Source organism: Psittacula echo (genome assembly GCF_963264785.1).
Source record: "Psittacula echo genome assembly, chromosome: Z".
NCBI lineage: Eukaryota > Metazoa > Chordata > Aves > Psittaciformes > Psittacidae > Psittacula > Psittacula echo.
Window position 1 is genome coordinate 22,398,187 of NC_137742.1, and position 23,361 is coordinate 22,421,547.

A 23,361-nucleotide genomic window follows, 5' to 3' on the forward strand; every position below is an offset into this window, starting at 1 on the left:
CCTTGCTTCGCAGCTTCTGTTCACAGGATGCATGTCATTGTGTTACCCTTCACTGTTCCGTCTGTGGCTTGTTAAACTGAGGCAGATAATTAAATGATAAAATCTTTTGGTAGAAGTATTTCATTCATCTGAAAATCGTTAATCAAATAGCTGCCTAAAAGTCCCACCTATTGTTGAAAGAAAATCTATTATAATGGTTGTATTTCAGCAGTATTTTCTAACTGCAGCTTAACTTCTCTAGGATTTCAAATTTTAAGAATTTTTCGTTAAGAATCTAATCACACAGCTGAAGTTAAAATGTGGCTGGTTTTGGTTTTGGGGTTGTTTTGTCTTGTTTAAATACTGGCAGTTTAAAGCTAATGAAGCAATTTATAGGTGCTGAGAGATGTGGAACTGAAACCAGTGGTACTGTACTTCCATGTGACAGAAGCAAGGCATGGCAAAGCAGATGATACTTTATTGAAAGCAATCCCTTGAATTTTGAAGGTTTAAAACTTATTTTTCTATGAATTATTTAAAACTGCTACTTTTTCCTTTTTTCTCCAGCTGTCTCATTTTTTGGTTAGTGTCTAGTATACAACCTTCACTATACCTGATATCTCTTCCAATTTCTTGCTTTTCTGGATGATGTTAGAACTGTTGCTAAGCACAGACAAAGATGACTTCTGTCAAGAGGAAAGGCGTACGTGCTGTGATTTTGTCTAATAGCATTGTCAGCCCTTTTACAAAGATTGTCTACAAGGCTTCCAGTGGGAAGTGTCAGTCTCAGTCATGCCAGTTTAAGCTCTGGTCTTGCCAGATTTTGCATTTGGAAATCCTCATAAAGGATTCAGAAGTGCTATGGGTACATGCAAAATGTTTTCTGGTTCTATAGATTCAATTTAAAGTAATTTAGTTGTATTTTGGATTATCTTACTAAGTTGTCTTTCTTCCCACTAACATAAAACTTCTGCAGAAAGGATGGTGTTGACTGTTCAGTGCTCAGTTGCTTTTCCACAATAACAAATTTAGGTCTAACCTTTGTTAGGACCAAAAGACTTCTGAGAAGAGCTGGCAGTAACTGCTTGTGGAAGATGTTTGAGAATGGCATTTAAAAGAACACATATTCAAAAAGTGTCATTTGATAGACAAGAACCAAAAGTAATACCTTGCTTTGTATTATTACAGGTATTTTACCATTAACCTTGAGTTAAGGCTGTTGGCCTTGTTACCAATAGCTGAATTCCAAGCTGTGCAATGCCATTTTGCCTGCCTTAATTCTGTTCTTACGTTAATTGGAAGCTACCCGCCTAAAACCAGGTTCATAATGTTGTTGAAAGGGAGTGTGTTAGTGTTTCACTCTATGTGTAACTGCATTTTCAGTAGTGAGGTGACACTGACTCTGTGCAGCTTCTGGTGTTCTGGACATGCTGTCTGAATCATTCCCCAGTTCTCGAAATGCAGCACAGATGGTATTAGAAAATTCAAATTTGGAATAGTTCCTTCCTAAAGCTGAAACTTCATAGACAGCTACAGGTCAGACCAAGAATATGACTGGGTGATAATGAAAATGTCATTTTCACTCTGATTTTCAAGCACAGTAACCAAAGTCTTAATTGTCTAAGTAAATATACAAAAGAACATTTTGCCATGTCTTGGCACTTGGAACTGGCTTTCCTTATGTTTGCCCTTCTGTTCATTACTGGCCACTTGCATTCTGCTACTCATTCATTTGAAAAATATGAGCAGAAAAGACTGAAAAATATACAACCAAGTACCTACTAATTGTGTGGATGAAAAAAAGCTACAGTAGTGATACTTCTAAAGAGTGATGGATATTGTCTTGTCCACAGTTACATAATTTGTTTGTCTAAATAATGCCTGTTGTAGCTTGAGCTATGCTTACTAATTCATTGTCTGAATGAAGCAAGACCGGATGGAATACTGGTGGAGTCTGCAATAGGGTCCTTTGGATTGCTGCTTCCAGTCAGTCCCATGCTGACCATCAGTGTTTGCAATGGGATGGGCATAAGCATATTGGTTTTGGATCATCGTGGAAAACATCAGCCACAGAACAGTTGTCCTTGCCACTGCTTTCATCCTTCTGCTCTTTTCCAGCATGAGTTGACTGAGATGGAAGGAGCTTTCCCCCAGTTATGGATGCTCCCCTTTGATGCAGTGGGTAATCCCACACAGCCATAGAATGTGGTGCAGGCTTTGCAGTTCCTTAGTCAGGTTTGGGGCTCTGCCTTGCATCCCATAAAGGAATCCTAGTTGGCACTAACATAAATAGTGGTTTTGGCTTTAACAGTGCCTGAGGCATTTACAGGAATCCTTTTTCTCCAGAGAGGTCTAAGGTTTTTCATACTTTTCACCAGTCAGCTTTCTCAGGGTGAAGCTTAGCTCTGTGTAGAAAGACCAACAACAGGCGTGGGCTGTAAGTCCTGCTTTTTAAGCCCTGTTTTGGCAACCAGTGTGGTATGTAAACTGTGCCCAAGCTTTCCTCACAGACGTGATTTCTTTTTAATTTTCCTTTTTCCCCCCTCCCTTCTGTGAATACTGTGAGGGTATTTATGTGGGAAATAACATGTTGAGTCTTTATATTTTAGGAAATTATATGGCTTGCCAGGTTGTGGCAAATTCTATTGTAACTTTTATATAAGCTTTTACTTTCTGTTACAAATACATCATAATTGAGTTTTAATATTCTCTCTGATCTTTGAAATAATCCATTTGATTTTATTTTCTTTTGCAGCGTGGATAAGAAAAAAAAGAAAGAATCCACCCACCATTGAGGTGAGAGAGATGAGGTGTCTTTATATTTTTAATTGTAACTAAACTACAAGAATTAATTTATAGTGGACTCATCTATCCAGTACTTTGACACTTTTGGGTGAGAATTTAGTATGTTGCTTGCCTAATTAGATGAAATAATACACAGACTAGATATCTAACTCTTAGGGAATACAAAAGCAAATGGAAATACAAACTCCAATATTCTTTAGTTGTTACTTTTATCTACATGAATTCTTTTAAGATGACCTGTGCAGGTTCTTTTAACGTGATCATGGCCATGCAAGAGTTTCTTTAGTTAAACAAATTCTGAAATTACTGCTTTGAATTTTTAGAACAGGTTGTCTATGTATTAATGCGAAGTTTGTTTCATGGTAGTTGACATTAAAATGCAGGTTTCAAATTCAGTTGCCAGTGGATTTATCAGTACAGGAAAACAAATTGCACTAGCATTTTATAATGCTAATGAGGTGGGGGAGTTGAAGCCATGGCTTTTTCCCTGAGTGGTTTCTAATGGACAGAATCAGAGAAATATCCCACTGTCTTTCATGCTGATGAGTTTGTGAAGACTGGAACAGTTTGGCTGTTGATCTGTGTGTACAGATGCATGCACGTATACTATTTGTCCTGGATTTGTATGACAAGTTGCTAAGCACCAGCTAGGAATGAAACAGTAGAGGAGGCATGGTTTACTACAGAAGATTCAAACTGACACCCACAGAGGCAGACACTTGCAGCAGTAGGAATAACTGTGTTGAGTTCAGTGAAGCTGTGTTGGCATGCTCTAGTCAAAGACTTGGTCACTGAGATCTCATCTGTGAATAGTTGTCCTGCGTGTCTGTGAGTTAAGATAATGTGAGGAAGCTTGTCACTGAAATGAGCTCCCATGCAACTTGCAGCTTTTCAACTAGTTCTCCCTGCCTGTTTCACACCTGCCACTGCAGCTGTAGAGATAAGAAGACCTGTAATACAACCATGAACAGAATAAAGTTTAGTTAAATTTATTCTCAAAGCTTTTAGGACTTAAAACAAATTAACATGCATTTCTTTGTGTTAACATTCCAGGAAATATTGTGTGATTTTTTAAAAATTTTTTTAAATCAATTTTATTCCCCCCGCCTCCTCATTGTAGTTACTTGTGCAGAAGTGCAGGTGTCCTAAGCTTGGAATGATCTTCATTTAAGTAGCTCTGGTTCATGGTAACTGTATACATACAACTTTTATTGTTGAACTTACCACCTCGTGGGATACTTAAAGATGGGGGTGTTGCAAGTCTTCTGTCCTGTCATTTAATGAGTCAGACTGCCATGATAATTGTGCTAAAATAAGCCTACTTCAGAGAATATGGGCAGCCTTGGGTTTGGAATTGATGCAGCAAGCTTCTCCTGGTGCTGGAGGTGGTGGTTCTGTTTCAAAATAGGGAACAAGGAGTCTCCACAGGTGACAGAACTGTGGTTCAATACCATGCTAAATATTTACCTTCCAGAAAAAGCAATTTATGGAGAATGAAAGATTCTTGGGAGTGATGGTGCATTTGGAGTTACAGGACAGCTTACACCTTTAGTTTCATGAGGTAATAAATCTGAAAAATAATTTAGCAGCTAGGTACTTTACCTACAGGGCTGTGCATTGACCTTGTCAGAGCAGAAGTTATACACCAGGAATTTGAAAAGCGGTTATCTTTTTCTCTCAAGTAATCTCCAAATTGTCTTTTCCTATGTAAGGAAAGGTAGTTCAAATATATATATGTTAAAAAATCCTCACATGATGTTTTGAAAATAATGCTGTAGTCACATTTTAAATATATGATAATGCAGCTTTCCCTCCCTCCCACCCCCCTGTATTAGTGTGTGGTGATATGTAGGATCTACTTTTCTTCTGATTTGAAACTGTTATACTACAAACCCTTATACCATAACATCATTATTAATATAATTACACTAGTGAAGTACATACAGAATACTGTTTTGGTCTCTATTGTAGGACTGATTGGCTTTGTTGTTTCAGCTACATAAACTTTTACTGACTGCTATTCTGTATTATATTCCCTTTTTCTACAGTAATGGTGATATCGTAAACTGCTGTTTGACAGCTATGGAATGAGGGATTGTTTGTGACCATATTTCACTTTGAAACCCTGTGTAACAAATCTCTTTGTTCTTTCACATAGTTCTCATGAGACTAGACTATTTCTGAAAAAGGATGCAAAGCCCACAAATTTTGCATTTTTGTTTTAATGACATTTTACCGTCAACATCATATTGTAACAGCACAAAACAGCACTACAGTTCCTAAAGCATAAGTTTCTGGGGCTCTGCCTATGTTTCTATGTTTGTGGTCTGTAAATGGATGTTTTTACTTTTTTCCCTGTCCTTTGCTCATCATCTCTTTTTTTTTTTTTTTTCCGCTTTCTAATATCATAGTTACTATAGATGTAGTTAAACTTATCTAAATTTCTGTTCCAATTCCCTGCTCTGTTTGACTACCACCTTTAGTATTTATGTGTGGGTTTTTTATATATATTAAACTTATATATATCAAACTTTATATATCAAACTTATCTTTTATTCAGCTCTCAGCTATGGATGAGAGGTTGCCTAAATGCTTCGGCTATCTCGTCCCATGATGAGCTCTATGATCAAACTTCAGTTGAAAATATTGCAGAGATATGGCTTCACAAATCAACTGGATCTTACTAATAGCACTTACGACCACATTTTGAGAATGGCAACTTCTGTAGGCCAACAAGGTGTCATTCATAATCATCATGACTTGTCAGTCACTTAATTGAGACGAATGTGAGTTGTCCTTCACAGAATCACAGAATCCCAAGGGTTGGAAGGGACCTCCAAAGATCGTCTAGTCCAACCCCCCTGCAAGAGCAGGGTAACCTAGAGTATATCACACAGGAACTTGTCCAGACAGGCCTTGAATATCTCCAACGTAGGAGACTCCACAACCCCCCTGGGCAATCTCTTCCAGTGCTCTGTCACTCTCACAGTAAAGAAGTTTTTCCTGATGTTCACATGGAACCTCCTATGCTCCAGTTTACACCCATTAACCCTTGTTCTATCACTGGACATCACTGAGAAAAACCTAGCTCCATCATCCTGACACTCACCCTTTACATATTTGTAAACATTTATGAGGTCACCCCTCAGTCTCCTCTCCTCCAAGCTAAAGAGACCCAGCTCCTTCAGCCTCTCCTCATAAGGGAGCTGTTCCACTCCCTTCATCATCTTTGTGGCTCTGCGCTGGACTCTTTCAAGCAATTCCCTGTCCTTCTTGAACTGAGGGGCCCAGAACTGGACACAATATTCCAGATGCGGCCTCACCAAGGCAGAGTAGAGGGGGAGGAGAACCTCTCTTGACCTACTGACCACACCCTTTCTAATGCACCCCAGGATGCCATTGGCCTTCTTGGCCACAAGGGCACATTGCTGGCTCATGGTCATCCTCCCATCCACCAGGACCCCAGGTCCCTTTCCCCTTCACTACTTTCCAGCAGGTCAACCCCCAACCTGTACAGATACATGGGGTTGTTCCTCCTCAGATGCAAGACTCTACACTTGCCCTTGTTGAATTTCATCAAGTTTCTCCCCGCCCAACTCTCCAGCCTGTCCAGGTCTCGCTGAATGGCAACACAGCCTTCTGGTGTGTCAGCCACTCCTCCCAGCTTAGTGTCATCAGCAAACTTGCTGAGGGTACATTCAGTTCCCTCATCCAGGTCATTGATGAAAATATTAAACAGCACTGGTCCCAGCACCGACCCCTGAGGGACTCCACTAGTCACAGACCTCCAGCTAGATTCTGCCCCATTGACCACAACCCTCTGCCTTCTTCCTTTCAACCAGTTCTTGATCCACCTCACTACCTGATCATGAAGCCCACACTTCCTTAGCTTCTCTATGAGGATGCTGTGGGAGACAGTATCAAATGCCTTACTGAAATCAAGAAAAACCACATCTACTGCTCTACCATCATCCATCCACCTAGTTACTTCCTCATAGAAGGCTATAAGGTTGGTCAAACATGACTTCCCCTTGGTAAAACCATGTTGGCTACTCTTAATGACCCACTCATCCTTGATATGTCTAGAGATGGTGTCAAGAATAAGTTGTTCCATCACCTTTCCAGGGATGGAGGTAAGGCTGACCGGTGTATAATTACCCGGGTCCTCCTTCTTGCCCTTCTTATAGACTAGCGTGACATTTGCCATCCTCCAATCCTCAGGTACCTCTCCTGTTTCCCACAACTTACCAAAGATGATGGAGAGTGGCCTAGCAATGATCTCCGCCAGCTCCCTCAGCACCCGTGGGTGTATTCCATCTGGACCCATCGATTTATAGATGTCCAGATTGCTTAACTGATCCCTAACCCAATCCTCATCTACCAAAGCAAACTCCTCCTTTATCCTGACTCCTGGGGCTATAGGAATCTGGGGCCCCTGGGGAGAGTCTGCAGGAGTAAAAACAGAGGCAAAGAAGGCATTCAGCACCTCTACCTTCTTTATATCCTCTGTCTCCAGGGCACCCACCTCGTTCAGCAGTGGGCCTATATTGCCTCTTGTGTTAGTTTTTTCCGCTATGTATTTGAAGAAGCCCTTTCTATTGTCCTTAACCCGACTAGCAAGATTAAGTTCCAGGGAGGCCTTAGCTGTCCTAATTGCCTCCCTACATCCTCTAACAACTGTCCTATATTCCTCCCAAGTGGCCAGCCCCTCCTTCCATAATCCATAGCTTCTCTTTTTCCACATGAGTTTGCCCAGCAGTTCCTTGTTTAACCATGCTGGTTAAACTTACACTGATCAAAGTAGATGGGTCATGACACCAGCTAAGTCTGTCCATGATGTTCTTAAGACTTGATAATGTTTTAGGTTCAAACCAATCTTTCTTCCACAAACATCTAACTGATCTTTTTTTGTTCCTATTGTAAAGCTTTCATTTTGTCACAGAAGAAGTTGCTTTACATCTCTTCTTTAGATTCTACTATTTTATATGGAAGAGTACTCCAGTGACTTCACAAGTCAACTTTAGTCCTAAGTGTTTCACATACTTCATGGTTTCTTTCCTCCCTGTTCGTCTACCACATTTCCCCCCTTTTTGGAAGAAGTCACTTAAACTTCTGTGTACTGCACTAGTTATAACCCAAGAATGCTGCTCATCGCCTTGGTTATTTCTAATTTGACCAGCAATGTAAGGCATATTAGTGGTTGGAAGCCTTGGGTTTTAAATGCAAGATTCTGGGATACTGGAAATAGTTGGTTGCCTTTTGATTTTATTACAGCTTGAAATACGCCAAGTCTCAACTCAGTTGTAATGAGGGTGATAACTTTGCAAATGAATGCAGATCAAGTTGTTTCTTATCTTGCTCTTAAATGTATTCTCTTCCTATGGTAATCAGGGAGTCCCATCTTGATAGAGAACTTTGGATCATGTCTGCACCCAGTGTTTGCTTGCATGTGTGTATACACATACATGTACACATATTGCTTTATAATTGGTGATAATCTGACTTGTATATGTATGTTTTTGCATTACTATAGCATTCTGTCATCTGTCCCTTTATATATATTATGTATGGTCACAGATGGTTGGCTGAGGAAAATTAGTCATTACCTTTATTCTTGTGCAGCCATAAATCATATTTTAAACAGTTTAGCAAGTGATAAATAATGAAGTAGACTATTACTTTTCTTTAGTATATATATAGGAAACTAGATGTATGTAGCAAGTTTTCGGGCAAATAGGAAATGTGTCTTGTCTAAAGAGCTTACAGTTTTAAATTCATTAAAATGTTTTAAAGTCTACAAATGTTAAAATATTTTTAATCAAATGCTATTTTGTGGAAACAGATTCAATAATTTATCACTTTACATGCAAATTAATTTACCTGCTAAGCATTAATGTTGTCAGAATTTATTAACAAAAGTTGTCTTGGGATAGAGCAGTTGTTTTATGAGAGTGATGTTCCACCCATGCAAATTATTTCTTTAACAGACTATTCCATTCTTTGAGCCATAGACCACTTTCACTTTGGCTTATCAACTAGGTGGTGAGGTAAATGAAAACGTGCTATCTAGATATACTCCTACCTCCCAGTTTTCCTTGTGGCTAAAAGATTTAACTCCTAACTTAAAACATGTCATCTTTATGTTTCGGATTTTTCACATCTTGGTTGCAAAGCAAATTAAAAGTGCTCTTGGGAGGCAGGGGTAAAATCCTTCTCTTCAGGACTCCTTTTTTGAGGGACTTATGTCACTATTCCATCACCGAAGCACAACTCCCCAAATTTAGAGGATGTTTAACTATGTAACACCTATAAGATATCACTGTGGATATGTCTTATACATTTTATACACCTCAAGAATTTCAGTCAAAGTTCTTGAGCAGCAATTTGTTGATAGGCAACTTCACATGGCATTGACAAGCTTCGCTGCATTCTGCATCTCCTGTTTTTGTGCTGTGTCATACCCCCTTTAAAAAAAAAGTGCTTTATTTAAAATTTGGGATAGCGTTATGTAAATACATTAAAGATACTAATGAACAAAATTATTTTCTGTTGGTGCAGCTCCTGATTGAGATAGTGGCTGGATGCATAAGATGCTTGTAAGCTTTGGCTGTGGCGTGTTTCAGTAGACAGTCTACCTCTCTGTCTGCCTGTCTTCTTGATAAGATCAGTGTGTATGTAACACACAGACAGGTTTTCTCCCATGTAGTAGTGGGAGTCATACCAGAATTGGTTTAGATATCTTGTATCTAAGACACATCGAGCCTTCAGCTTCTAACCCTGGGAGTAACTAAGGCATATTTTTAAGGACGTAACAAACCTTAAAAATAGCAGGCATACAGTCAGTTTTTAAGGCCTCTCTGTGTCTAGCTTCTATTTGATTTCTTTAGTACTTCTGATTTTAGAGGGCATCAGATTTGTAAGGGCTTTTAAAGAATCCTACTGCATGTATTTCCAAGTACTTGAGTATATTTAGAAATCTAACCCTTGTTTTTTCCTATGACAGTCCCTATAGCCATGCACCACTTCTGACAGTGTCCTAAGGTTCAAGAGTATCTGAGTAATTTGGCATTGTGTATGATCTTGTCTGGAGGATGGAGATAGAAATAAAGTTACAGGCCAACTTGGGGTGTCAGAACATGTAGGAGGAAAAAATAGAGAAGGTTATCATGATACTGCCTAGAAAAACTGGTTTAGAGAAAAATGGGGTTTACCTTTGAACCTGCCAATGTCATGTCTTGCAGTTGCTACATGCGTACCTACAGTGGCTCCTCGGTGGATACAGATCTTTGTTCTAAAAGTCAGTTCACTGTTAAGCTAGATTCTGCTTCCTCTGTAGTGCACACAGGGCTGCATAGCTACAAGTATTCTCAGTTTCAACTGAAACCTCACTGTTTCTTTGTATGCATGTGTATGTATGTTAATATTTCATGGGAAGTAAAGTAGAACTGCCTGTTCCTTTAATTAGTGTCAAGAGCCTGAAAATAATTTGAAATAGAAAACCACAGTAAATGGCTGCTTTTCTCATGCATTATGTACTTGTTACACAGTAATAAAATTCTGTGGCTTCTGAATTGCACATTTGGATAGAAGGTGAAATGTTAAAAAAGGAAACTTTTCGTGACAGCTCCTGTCTTCTTTCACACCATTTCAGGCATTTCCATAATTATCTGTTTTGACAAATTCCTTGTGAAGGGAGGAAAAATATACGTCAGTGAGCTGCAATAAGCATAAGGTTTCAATGATTGTTTCTCCCTCCCCCTCAGCCCAAATAATTATACTGAAACTACATTCTGTTTGCTTGCCACAGCGCATACACACTTTTCCCATTTGTTTGATCATACGTATTATTTATTTGAGAGATGGTATGATCAAAACTACCTTCAGTCATGGAGATTAATTTACACAGAATTCATGTTCCTTTAACAAGAATGAGATGCAGTTTAGAAAAATCCTTTTTTTTTTTTTTTTTTTTTTTGTCACTTTAGGGATTGCAATTTGCAGTTTTGCTTCTGTCTTTTTTCAGATGCTTCATTTGAGAAGTTCTAAAACAAAAACTCTGACATGGAGATCGTACATTCTTGCATGCAGAATAGGGCTTAGCAAATGAGCATTTTACTCCTGAAGCCACAAAAAGCTGCAGAATAAGATTTACAGTTCTGGGAAATGCTATTTCAAAAGCGTAGGAGTAAACACCAGTCTGAGCAAAACATTTTCCACCATTGTCCAGGGTGACAACCAGGATTGAAAATTTGGGACATACTCAAATGACTTGACTTGCACTAAATATCCTTTTGGATAGTAAATTATGCATGGTTCCAGAGAGGGTTATTACTCAGTGTGAAAGGGCAGTGAAATTTGACAATATAAAGAGCTGAGCTACAGAGGTCTAAATGTAAGGGAGTGGTCAGAAAAGTCATTCAAATAAGAGTAATTTTTTAAAAAGGCACTTGAAGAAGCCATCATATTTGAGAATTCTTCCCTCTTATTCACTTTACCTTTCTCTCCGGTTTAAAACATACGTGCTTGTCAGCCTTCACAGAAGAGTATCGAGGCACCAATTTGTCCCATTACTTCCAGTTTGCCTGTGCTGCAGATCCCAAGGTTGTAGAGGAGAGAGCTGCTACTTCTCTCCCGAGTGGGAGGGAACACACGGAGCACTGGCTCTGTCTTCCAATTCCCTGTCAGCACAGCTGAACGGGGGTGGAGGGAGAAGTAATATGTACCAGGAAAAGGGCTGGTACAGATTACATCATATGTAGCGTAAGGGGAAAGCAAGGACCAAACTGGGACTGAGTCACAGCTACAGTTCCTTGTTTGCTCTGTGGGCGCATCAAGGCTATGCATTGCTCTTTATTCAGAGCAGGGTGCAGTTGTGCCAGGCTAATTTGTGGCTTTTGCTGCCTCTACAGAGCTTCATCTGTGATGTTGAACATATAGAATCATAGAATAGTTAGGGTTGGAAAGGACCTTAAGATCATCTAGTTCCAACCCCCCTGCCATGGGCAGGGACACCCCACACTAAACCATGTCACCCAAGGCCTCATCCGACCTGGCCTTGAACACTGCCAGGGATGGAGCATTCACAACCTCCCTGGGCAACCCATTCCAGTGCCTCACCACCCTAACAGTAAAGAATTTCTTCCTTAGATCCAATCTAAACTTCCTCTGTTTAAGTTTGAACCCGTTACCCCTTGTCCTATCACTACAGTCCCTAATGAAGGATCCCTCCCCAGCATCCTTGTAGGCCCCCTTCAGATACTGGAAAGCTGCTATGAGGTCTCCACGCAGCCTTCTCTTCTCCAGGCTGAACAGCCCCAACTCTCTCAGCCTGTCTTCATACGGGAGGTGCTCCAGTCCCCTGATCATCCTCATGGCCTCTTCTGGACTTGTTCCAACAATTCCATGTCCTTTTTATGTTGAGGACACCAGAACTGCACACAATACTCCAAGTGAGGTCTCATGAGAGCAGAGTAGAGGGGCAGGATCACCTCCTTCGTCCTGCTGGTCACGCTTCTCTTGATGCAGCCCAGGATACTGCTGGCTTTCTGGGCTGCGAGTGCACACTGCTGTTATATGTTACATTATATTATATATGTTGTTCTGTAGAAAAATCTCTGCAGCATTGTACAAATAATTCAGACACAAAATCCTACTGAGTCTGTGTGTTGCTGACATGCTTTACATTCCAGTAAATGTAAATGTCTGAGCCTTTTCCCTTACTTTTGCCTCTCAATACATGTTCCTGCGAAATACGTGTGTGCTACACTGTGGTGCCCTACAGACTATGTCAGCTCATGCCAAAGATTCTGCATTCTCAGAAGTAGCTATATAGTAACAGCATTGCTTCTTTGTAGATTTGATGGTAGACTTGTTGAGAGTTAGAATTAGTATTTGATTGATTCAGCTTAGTAATACATGTGGTATTAGCACTGCATTTAAACTAAACATTGGGCAGTCATAAAATATATATTTTGTAATCAATATGTTGGTTTAACACTTGCATTGTGTTAACATTAATGCTTTTTAAGTGTTAATTGTGATTTTTGTGCTGTTACTGATTGATTCCAAAGAATTAGTGCACCTCTCATTTCAGGACTAGAAACCCAAAATGCCCAGCCTTCATCCAGAGTGAACTATAATATAATCTCATGATTCCCTTACAATAGCATGGGAATCAGTTTCAGAACCTGTGGTACCATCAGAGGTCCATTTCTGTATCTGCTTTATGTTTAAGGGGTCATTGAAGGTTACAAGCACTGTTCTAAAACAGCACCTGCATTATTTTAGTAATTTGTTTGGATAATTTATCTAATTTATGTTCAAAGGTCAAAAAAAGCTGTTCTACAAAGCCTAGACAACAAGAGATGGCAGAAATTGCAATGTGTCGAACCAGAATCATTTAGATCAATTTATTTTTGACTAATGCAGGTTGCAGCCTTCAAAAAAAATGTCTTTGAGTGCACAGAACCCAGTCCATATTTTAAAATTGCATCTGATTGAGATTTGCTTGAAAACTAAACCTGAATGAAGCAATCATACATTTCTTTGACTAATGTTGATTGTCTGTTGACTGAAGATATTTAGCACTTATGTACATTACAAAATCAGCAGTCAGTTGGCTCAGTGTTTTATTTAAGTAAGTATTTTAGCAAAATCAGATATATGCCTTTCTGATTCACACTGTTCCTCTGTTTTTACCATGCACTGACACAGCCCGCCATTTACCACATTATTTCTTATTCCCAACCAAATGGCACTGCTAAGATCATGCTCAGTTGCTGGGTTCACAAGACCAGCTCTGGATCAGAACATGCCGTGCTTCTCAATGACGAAGTCCTCTCTCTGCCTCCTACTCTTGAAACATGATGTAATATCCAATTATTTCATGTTGCCTCTTATAACTTGTTGAACCAGAAAATGGAATTAACTAGTTTGGCAGTGTTATACGAACAGGTGAATTGGCTGAACTTCCAGCACTTTGCTGGACTTCAAGGTAATTTGTCAGTGAAGAAGAAGTTCTGACATGTTAAACTGTCATAAAAGAATCAACTTTTTTAATCTGTTCAAAACCAGATTTTTTCCTTTCCAGTTGTAATTTTACTAGTTTTTGCTAACTTGTATATACTAATTTTTGATAGGCAGAGTTTAAAGTTCAAGTTCATTTATGATTAAAGATAAAAATTCAAACTAATCGCCAAAATGCAAGTATTCTAAGAATATTGAGTGTTATTTCCAACAAAGAACATTAATCTGTCCAGATTTCTCAGTTCTGGCATTAAATAATAATTAGCTAACCCTACTCAAATCAACAGAAATCACAAGGATTTCAGCATAGGTAATTAAGATAACTTGGGAGGTTGGACTAGTTTCTAAGACAAGCTATTTATTTTTAATTTAATCAAAATACAAAGCTTTCTGAAATGAAATGTGACATCAAATTCCTCAAAATACATAAGCCCCTTGTATTTATAGGTTTGGTATAGTGTTTTTAGAAAGTCTGGAAAGAGCAAAACCAAAACAAGTGGCAGTGTTAACCTTTCAACAATCCCTTTTGGACATTGTTGCATTGGTACGGTATGTCTTGCCATCTGCATCCTTAGAATGACTTGTTCACAAGTTTGGATTTGCCTTCAGGAGGTTGAAAATGCTCCTTGAGAGGCAAATGGTGTTCTAACTGATAGCTGGCTTGAGGACAGAGAGGGAAACAGCAAGGAAGAGGAAGGAAAGTAGTTCTTCAGATTGTGGGTTCAGGAGGTGCTGCAGAGCAGAAACGATTAAGTACAAACATTTGCCTGTGGAGAAGACTAGCAAGAACTCTTCAGTAAAGGCTAGCCACTAGTGAGCAAGACCCCAGCAGAAGGAGTAAGTTTAGAGAAACCTTTTTCGTGTTTACGACATTTTCCTACCAGGAGGAACTAATTTTATTTATTGTGTAAGGCTACTAGTTTATTCAGAAAAGGGAAAGCTATGTCAATATGGGATCCTTTAAATGCAAAAGAAGGCTCCATTCCAGATCTTCAGACATAGCAGGTCTTCCAGTACAGCCTCGAAGGCACTGAAAATCCTTTGACTAGAGACAAACTTCTAGATTTTTCTCCTCCTATGGAATAGAGGTGAATACAGTTTCCAAGCAGCAGAGGATGCTTGATGATACATCTCAGCTGCCACAGTTAAGTGAGCGCTTTAAACAAAAATGTGGTTTCCAAGAAAAGTGGAAATTTCATGCTCGCAGCATAAAATGCAGCCTGATCCCTTTTGCAGCAACACACTAGGAAGGCAGCAACATGTCTTCTGCTGCGTTGCCCCCATGAGCAGACCATTTTTCATTCTTTGTTCTGCAGCAGTTACCACCTAAGATGTCAGAATGTGCAGAAGTCGTCAGTTTCTGAATGAAAAGCATCTGCCTCAACCCCACATAGGACCACTTTGGCATTTCCTTAATAATAATGATGTTAGGTTCTTCAAGAAAACCTTGGAGATCACTTCATTAAACCCTGCCTTTCTAAGGAGGGAAGGCAGGCAGCTGCAATCATTAGAAGGATCAAAAACTTTGTAGAGCTTACAGTAATCACCAAAGCTGGACAAGTAGTTACATGCAGTGAGTAAAATTTCTTCTACATTCCACCTAAAAGTGAACTGTAGTACACGTAGTTGGACCTAGTTCTCACGACGTCATGTGTTACCTTGTTCCAAATGCTGGGAGCTGATGCATTTCAAGGTGAATATCTACAACTGATATAAAACATGGCTGGATGTCTTCAGGCATTTTTCCTTTTTCAGTTTTGCAGCACAATCCCAATCCTTAGATTTCTCTTTTAATAAAAACGATGAAGGGCATTTCTGATTCTCTTTAGATACCATGTCTCCTGAAAATTGCAGGTTCAAAGGGCTTATATCTTTAATTTGTATAAAAAGAGTATTTGAAGAACAAGCTAACCCTTAGAAAACTGCAGTTACCCAGTAGACACCATGTTCTCTGTGTTGGATAGTATGATTTTGTATTTCTCCTAAAGGTCAGAGCACATTACATATTTATGTTCTTATATTTCTCCAGAAAACGTAAACGGTATGTTTGGGGGGTGGGTGAGAGGGGCTGTCTGTAGTGAAGCTAGCCATTTATAAAATATTGCAGTTCATCTTGGAGGAGAAGATAAATGTTCTGAACCTGCCATTGTAATTAACAGAAAAGGAAGACTCAGCTCCCAGTCACTGTTTAGTTATCGAACAGTAAAGGACTGGGCATCAACAGAGACTCAGGGTGAAAATGTAGCTGTGTGCAGGTGAATTGAAGAGCCTGTGGAGCTATGCAGATTTACTTAGACTACTTGTCAGGGGTAGAAAAGCCGCAGATGTTGGCTTCTCTACCACTCTTCTGCAGGTGATAGGAAGCCCTGTAGAACCAGGAGGATGTCTGAGGAGGAGCCTTTCTAACACTCACTGTAATTAAGTACAGTGAGCCATGCAGATAAAAGCCAAATTTGGAAGATTTGTTGTAAAGATTCCGCACATTTCTAGTGTGTTTTAAGGATAAATCCTTGTATAAATATGCATCTGGTAATTTCATTAAAATTTGCATTGTGAACCAAGTTGATTATCCTATTCAAATTTGGAAATTCCTGTAATGGCAGGGAAACTGTGGTGTTACACCTTTTCCAAACTGCAGTAGTTATTGTAATTGAACCAATAGTACTTAGAAATACAATCATTGTGTTTTATAAAAAAGTATATATAGTGAGAATTGGGAATGAAGTTTTTGTTGGAGGCAATATTTGGAACAGGAAGGACTCTGAGAATTCCACAAAATTGTGGAATCATAATAGGAATTTGTTACTTTCCAGTATCAAAGGACAAGATGTTTATGCTAAGAAAACTCATTTATTTGACACAATTTTTATAAGGTGCCAGTTGACACAACATTCCTCAGTCATGTCTTCTTTGGTTTGAGCACAGGAACCCTGATTTCAGTGTACATGCTAGTGGCATGAATTTAATGCATAAAATGGACGTGTGCAGGTACTTTGAACTTGAAAATTTTTTTTCCTGCTGTGGGTTGTATAGAAGATTCTGAACAAGTCACTTCAGCTTTATGTGTTTCCTTTCACTTTGGCCAGTGAAAGCTGATTAAAAGAGTTTTACTTGAGTGTGAAAACCAGATGACGGTTTCACATCAACATTGAAGATGGACTTGGAGCATTTGGAGTTTAGTTAGAGCTGCTTTATCTGACTTAGTTACAGCTGCTATTACCTGATTAGGATAACTTTGTTAAAGTAATCACTGGAAAAGATCTGAAGTTAGTAAGTAGCTGTCCACTAGCTAGTTGATAAGTGAATTACATTTGTGCTTTAATAAATCATTTCATGCTCTTTTAGCAGACACTACACTGCAGTTGTCAGATATCATAAAGGTGTACACACTTATTTCTTAGTAGTAGGGTAATATGAGCACCATAGGAGTAATCCCCTTGAAATCAGTAAGGTCATGGTAGATTTATACAGGCATATAGTAAACAAGGATGGAATTAAGAGATGTTATAATGAGGCTTTGCTATACTGACTGGTGAAAATTTGACCTTTTACACTTGGCAATATCTGTATTTGAGCGTGGCAGAATTTTGTTCCTTCCCCCTGCCTCCCTTTCAGTTTGCAAAATCTTTTGTGTGCTACTTGTGTATTTTCATGATGAATACGTATGTGAAGTGCTTTGCCTCTGCTCTGTGTATCTGTGAGTTTAAGAAGCAATTTAATAGAGGCAATTATGGACTGAGAAAAATATGTTAGTTTTAATACCTCTAAGACAAGGTTTTCTTTAAATACTGTCATTTAAAATGTTCTTAAGTGTTCACATACTTGCTTTGTCAACTCTTGGCAATATCACATGTGTTTTAATGCCATTCCTAAAATAATGTCATGGGTACTGGTTTAGTTTCTCCTTAGCTCTTTCGGAGAAAGTGTTCAGCCTTTTTCCTCCTCTGTCCCAGTTTAAATGTGGATATTAGCAGCTTCCTCATTGCATGGTGTTGGTTACAGTCAACTTGTATTTGGGCTCAAACTGTTACAAATATGCATATTACCTGTCTGCTTTTGTTTAGAATACTTTTCACTATCTGCCCTAGCAAAAGCATAGAGAAGTGGTGTTAGTAAAATTTGCAAAATATGCTTGTAATAAGAAACATATGCTAACAGGTAGAAACCAACTGTAGCTATATAGTAGCAAGTCCTACATAGAAAACGGTCTAAAAGGTAGCCTTATTTGTAGTGCATTTTTGCATTTGTTGATGACGGGGTATCTTTTCCTTTTTGATCCAATACAATACTGAAACTGGGATACCACAGTGCAGTTTTGCTTCAATATGATCAAAACGTTAAAAATACTCTAAACCAGGGCTGACACTGAAAACCAGTTAATTTTGCAACAGTTTATTTTACCTACATACCTGAAAATTTGGATTATGAAATTAAGAAACAGTGACTGTTTAAATAATTTTATTCCAACTTTGGGTATTGCACTGATTTCTGATGTGTCTAATTATCTTTCTGTTGTGTTATAGGAGATTCTTAAGAATGAAAGTTACAGAGAAGAAATGAAACAGAAAATCAAAGATGTATCTGAAAAGGATAAGCTGCTTCAGGCTCAGGGATACAAGGAGGGACTTGTGGCTGAACCAGCTCATATGCATGTTAAAGGCCATGCATCTGCTCCTTACTATGGAAAAAAGGAGCCTTCACAAGATCCAACCAGCACTGCAAATACATTTCAGCCAGGCTCATGGATGCCACCAAGCAGTGATAGTAGTCGTAATAAGTAAACAATTGTACAGATACTGCTAATGGATAAATAGTTTAACACGAACATAAACAGCTGGTATATCTAAGTCTGCAATAAAGTAATATTAAAGTAGTTTCATTTATGTTTGCAGAACTGTTCACATAGGCTTAATCATGACAAACTACTGGAAAATTTTTGGGTTTAGCGAAAAACAGCATTGTGTTACTATGTAAATTTGTTTTCAACAGTTGCTGTTCATCAGTTACTTTTGAAATCATAGGCAGGTTTTCTACCTTACTTAATTTCTTAAAAATAAATGAGTTTTCAAGGAAAAAAAAAAAGAATTATTTAAAATTGGGTTTGATGTAATAAATTTTAGTTAATCAGTACACTTAAAATTTTCCCAAGCCTAGGCATCAGTTTGAGAGAGTTTTTCAAAATGCTTAATTCCCTTGGCAGTGCCAGTGTGCTTGACTCTGGCAAGCACATGGAAAAGTTGATCTCATTGACAGGAATCACTGCGACACCACACTGACTATGCACTTTGTTAGTCTTACAGATATTCTTGTACCTTAAGAAAACAGTCAATGTATTTGAATAATGCTTGATTTGAGCCAGCAGTAAGCACAGGATAAAATCAAGCTGAATTCAACTACATCTAACTACTACAGCAGAGGTTAGAAGCACTTGGTAAAGTTGCTAGAAAATAACACAAGGTTTGGGACAAGGGACTGTCATAAAAAAAAGGGTTTTATTTATTCCTGATGAATGCGAGGACTTCCCTAAATTAGACATGTATTTGGCCATAGTTTAGATACACAGAATGTGCAGATTACTCGCCTTAGAGATTGTGTTTGAGAACTTCACGTCAAAATAAAGACCATCCAATTTTTTGAAAAAAAGTATCAAATTTATTTGTGCAGTGCATCCTTCATCAGTTCTCCTCCACGTTTTAAGCTAGTATGTGTCAAAGATAGAACAGGTACACATTTGACAACACTTGATACAAAACATGGAGACTTAACCCCACATGTTTATAAAATGCTGAAATGCCACATTCCAAAAATGCTTGCTTTGACCAACAAAACTAAAAGGGGAGCAACAGTACTTCACATTCACTTCATTCAGTTAAGACTCCCCATTTCTAATCCCTCTTGGTATCTACCAGCTCTGTAGGTTCTCTGTTTTGAACAATAGTATTATTTTAAGGTTTTATTTTTAAACATAATGAAGGTCTAGCTGCTAGAAAGCATAACTCTGTGCTGCTGTTTAGAAATACACTAAATCTAAGAAATTAATGACTGACACAAGCTTTTTAGAACTAGACAATAAAAAAATTAGGCTTTGAAAAATTAATCGCTTGTTAGAAAAATATTAATTGGAATTAAGTTTAAATAATGTTGGCATAGTTACAACACAAACACAACTTGGACTTTTTCCAGCATGGCAGCATTTTGCAACCTGGAAAGCAGCAGAGTTCCAGGGTTCATGAGGGCAGAGATCCCCCCCTGAACTGAGAAGGTCCTAGACCAAAGGTAGCCAGGTTAGCAAGCAGGAAGAACTACTGGCACATCCTCCTCCCGTAACCCCCACAAAACACTAGGCCACCTGGGCCTTTGGTCTTGCCCCATTTATGGCTATTCTTTGAGGCATAGTGTTTGAAGGCAGAAAACAGTTACAGGTGGAGTATTCAGGTGAGCATTAGGGGAAGCCCAGACTACATAGAAGTGGCTCAAGACAAATGAAGGCAGGTAGAACAAGCAATGAGATTCCTAGAGTTTGGGCTGCATTTAAATACTGTTGATGGCTGGTAGTTCAGGAAGACCTAGGATAGGGGGTTTTTTTTGCAGACAGGCCCCACCATCAAAGACACTACAGCATCCCCCATGGGCAGAGAGCCAAATGAACTGCAGGGCCATATGCAGTGTCATTAAAGGAAACTGGTAACGTGCTACTAAGGAAGACTGATGCAAGCTCATCTCTACAGCTCTGCTGAAGGTATGCAGAAACTTGCCTTTCTGTAATCTGGTTCACCATTCACAATTTCCCCCATAATTTGACAATTTTAAGACACTCAGGCAATAGCTTAAGGAAAAAAAAGGGAAAAAAATCATCTATGTCCAGAGCCACCCAACACGTTGGTATTTTAGTTTAACATGCAAATTTAGAAAAGCAACCTGGACTAGAACAAGGAGGAGATTAAATGACTGGAACAAGTGTCATTTGGACAAACTAACACAAATCATCTCAGCAGAAAAAATATACACTGGAGGGACTGAATTCTCTGCATCAAGAAATAAGAGGATCAAGTATCAAAGGCCAGTTACAGTAAGTGTTTCATTTAGGAAGTGGATTCTTTGCACAAGGAAGACCTTTTTTCCCCATTTAATCCTTCTTTGTTCGTTTGGCTTTTGCAATATTCTCTTGGCGTTTCTGTTTCTTCTTTTGCTCTCGCTCCCTGGCCTCAATCATTTTTGCAAGCTTCCATGAAAGCGCTGCACTAATTATGAACAATGGTGTAAGGGCCAAGATCACGGTAGTAAGAAAGCCGTATGGGTCCTTTGCAGCCCACTCCACGATGTATTCAGCCCAGGCTTTAATATCAATCATCTTTTCTGGTTTTCTATTGGGAAAACCCTATAGAATAATAATAAAAAAAAATCTGAGTATTCAGGAAAATAAAAGAATGCATACACCCAAATTGTCATTTTGATATGTCATCATCTTTCATTACTAAAGAGCAAGCTCACTTTTACTAGAAGTTAAAAAGTCGTGCATCGTGCCTTAAGGTACAGTCTTTCCAAAATAATCAGGCATTTCATCCACAGAGCTTCAGGTAACACCATGGTGCTACATGAAAAAAAGTTAAGTCCGTGCTTCTTTGGAAGAGAAGAAAGAGAGAGTCCAGTTGGGTTGTTTAGTCTGGAGAAGGATCAGAGGGGACCTTACCACTCGCCACAGCTACCTGAGAGTAGGCAACAGTGAGGTGCGGTCCGCCTCCCAAGTAACAACCGATAGGACAAGAGGTAATAGCCTCAAGCTGCACCAGGGGAGGTTTAGACTGGGTATTAGGCACAATCCCTTCTCCAGAGAGAGTGGTCAGGCATTGGAACAGGCAGCCCAAGGCAGTGGTGGAGTCACCGTCCCTGGAAGTGTTCACAAACCGTGTAAATGAGGCCCTCAGTGACATGGGTTAGTGGTGGTCTTGGCAGTGCTGGAGTAATGGCTGGACTTGGTGATCTTAATGGTCTTTTCCAACCCAGTTGATGCTATGCTAAATGGTGAACTAAAAATAGTCGGGGAGTCAAAAACCACCTCAGGGCTGTGTCAGCGGCGAGGCGCATGGGGGGTGCTGGGGAAACTTGGGGCCCTTCGGCCCGGGGCAGGAGCCCGACACCGACAGCGGGGCCCCTCCCTCCCGCCACCAACGCCATCCCTCTCACCCCGCCCGCTCCCGGCCAGCCGCGCCGCGCCCCACCCCTCCCAATGGCCGCGTTGTGGAGACCTCGGCTCCGGCCTCACTCACCGGCGGCGGGGGGCCCAGCGCCGCCCCGGGCACCCTCCGGGCCTGCCGAGCGACAGAAGGCTGGCGCTCAGGTCCCTGCGGAGAGAACACACAGCCCGTGAGGGAAACGCGGCGCAGTCGGCGCTGCTCGGGCGGAGGGTGGCGGGAAGGCACCGCCGGGGCTCGGGGCGGGGCGAAGGGGGCCGCACCACCCCCCCATCCCTCCCGCCGCCCCCCGCCCCGAGGTACCGCGTCCCTGCGGGCCGCCTGCCTGCCGAGCGGAAACAGGAAGGAGCTGCCGGCAGCCGTCACCGCGGGGCGGGGCAGCGCCGTGGCGGGCGGAGCTTCCGGGGTGGTCCCGCCCCGCGGGCGGAGCTCCCATTGATGGGACGGGGCTGCGGCGCGGGGGTTGGTGTTACTCGCTTGGCAAAGGCCGTTGCTGGGAAAAGCCGAGTCTCCCGGTGTCCGAATGGATTTTCACCTCGCAGAACAGCCGCGCTGAGGCTGGCGGCACCATGCGGCTCGGACCCGCCGCAGCCCGGCCGTGATCGCTGACCCACTCGGGCCGGTGCGAGGCTGGGACCAGTGGCCCGTAATGTCTCGTTTTCCTCTCCCGCTGTGGTGCTGCTCCAGTGCGTGGTAGGACCTGCAGGTAGAGCGCAAGTAACTGCTGCCAGTGGCTTGTGGAGGTTCCCCGTGTGCCTTCTACGCCGTGCGGGAAATCGCGGCCGACCTCCGCTGTTGGACCGCCCGTGCCCGGCCGCAGTGCGCCAAGCAGCTCCCGCCGCGAGCAAGCTGTGCCATAGCTTCCCGAGGCTGCCGCTGCTGCGCTGCTCCCTACGGGACTGACCATCAAAGAGGCTCAGCGGATCTCTGCATATTCCGACTGACTGCAACAGCCTTTAGTGTTCTTGTACTGCACAGGCAGGGTTTGACATTTTGCTTCACGTGTATTGCACCACGCCTTCCCTTCTCCCTTTCCACACACGTGTGTGCATGCAAACACTAATGTGAATACAAACATGTTCCCAAGGCAAAGTTAAGCGTAGATTAGGATATTAGCTTAGTGAGAAGATCTTGTAATCATTGACACTGTATTGACCAAATAAAGTGTTCTTTTCACTGTAGCATAACAGCAAATGCCATCAGGGCATTCCCCTTTGTATGTCTTTTTGTTCTGTGTTTATTTATATCATTTAAAGGGCGGCAAGCAGGAAAATAAGAAATACAATTTGTCAATGAGAGTCATTGGCGAGATCTAAGCAATCTAAAATGCTTTAGATTTTGTTGAATGCAATTTTGTGCA

The 23,361-nt window shown here is 40.6% G+C and overlaps 2 protein-coding genes across 3 annotated transcripts in view; one reads left to right on the forward strand and one right to left on the reverse strand.

The window, feature by feature from the left end:
- NDUFAF2 (NADH:ubiquinone oxidoreductase complex assembly factor 2) overlaps positions 1-19,422 on the forward strand; it is a 65,690-nt gene extending 46,268 nt beyond the window's left edge. Inside the window, exons 3-4 of one of the 2 annotated variants that reach the window (XM_080638616.1) lie at positions 2,735-2,775; positions 18,333-19,408. In XM_080638616.1, the coding sequence (XP_080494742.1) occupies positions 2,735-2,775; positions 18,333-18,590 (299 nt within the window). In that variant the 3' untranslated portion in view covers positions 18,591-19,408. Of the gene's footprint in view, positions 1-2,734; positions 2,776-18,332 lie in introns of both variants that reach the window. The other variant, XM_080638615.1, reaches the window with a different exon arrangement.
- A 61-nt stretch (positions 19,423-19,483) lies between these two features.
- SMIM15 (small integral membrane protein 15) lies at positions 19,484-22,348 on the reverse strand. Its single transcript, XM_080638623.1, has 3 exons — positions 22,305-22,348; positions 22,077-22,151; positions 19,484-21,187 (listed from the first exon to the last, which is right to left on the reverse strand). The coding sequence occupies exon 3, from the start codon at positions 21,158-21,160 to the stop codon at positions 20,936-20,938; it is 225 nt and encodes a 74-aa protein (XP_080494749.1). The 5' UTR covers positions 21,161-21,187; positions 22,077-22,151; positions 22,305-22,348; the 3' UTR covers positions 19,484-20,935.
- Positions 22,349-23,361: the final 1,013 nt, after the last annotated feature.

Bases quoted from the DNA above. Each gene is read 5' to 3' on its own strand.
- SMIM15 (XM_080638623.1), bottom strand. From the start codon at position 21,160: ATGATTGATATTAAAGCCTGGGCTGAATACATCGTGGAGTGGGCTGCA.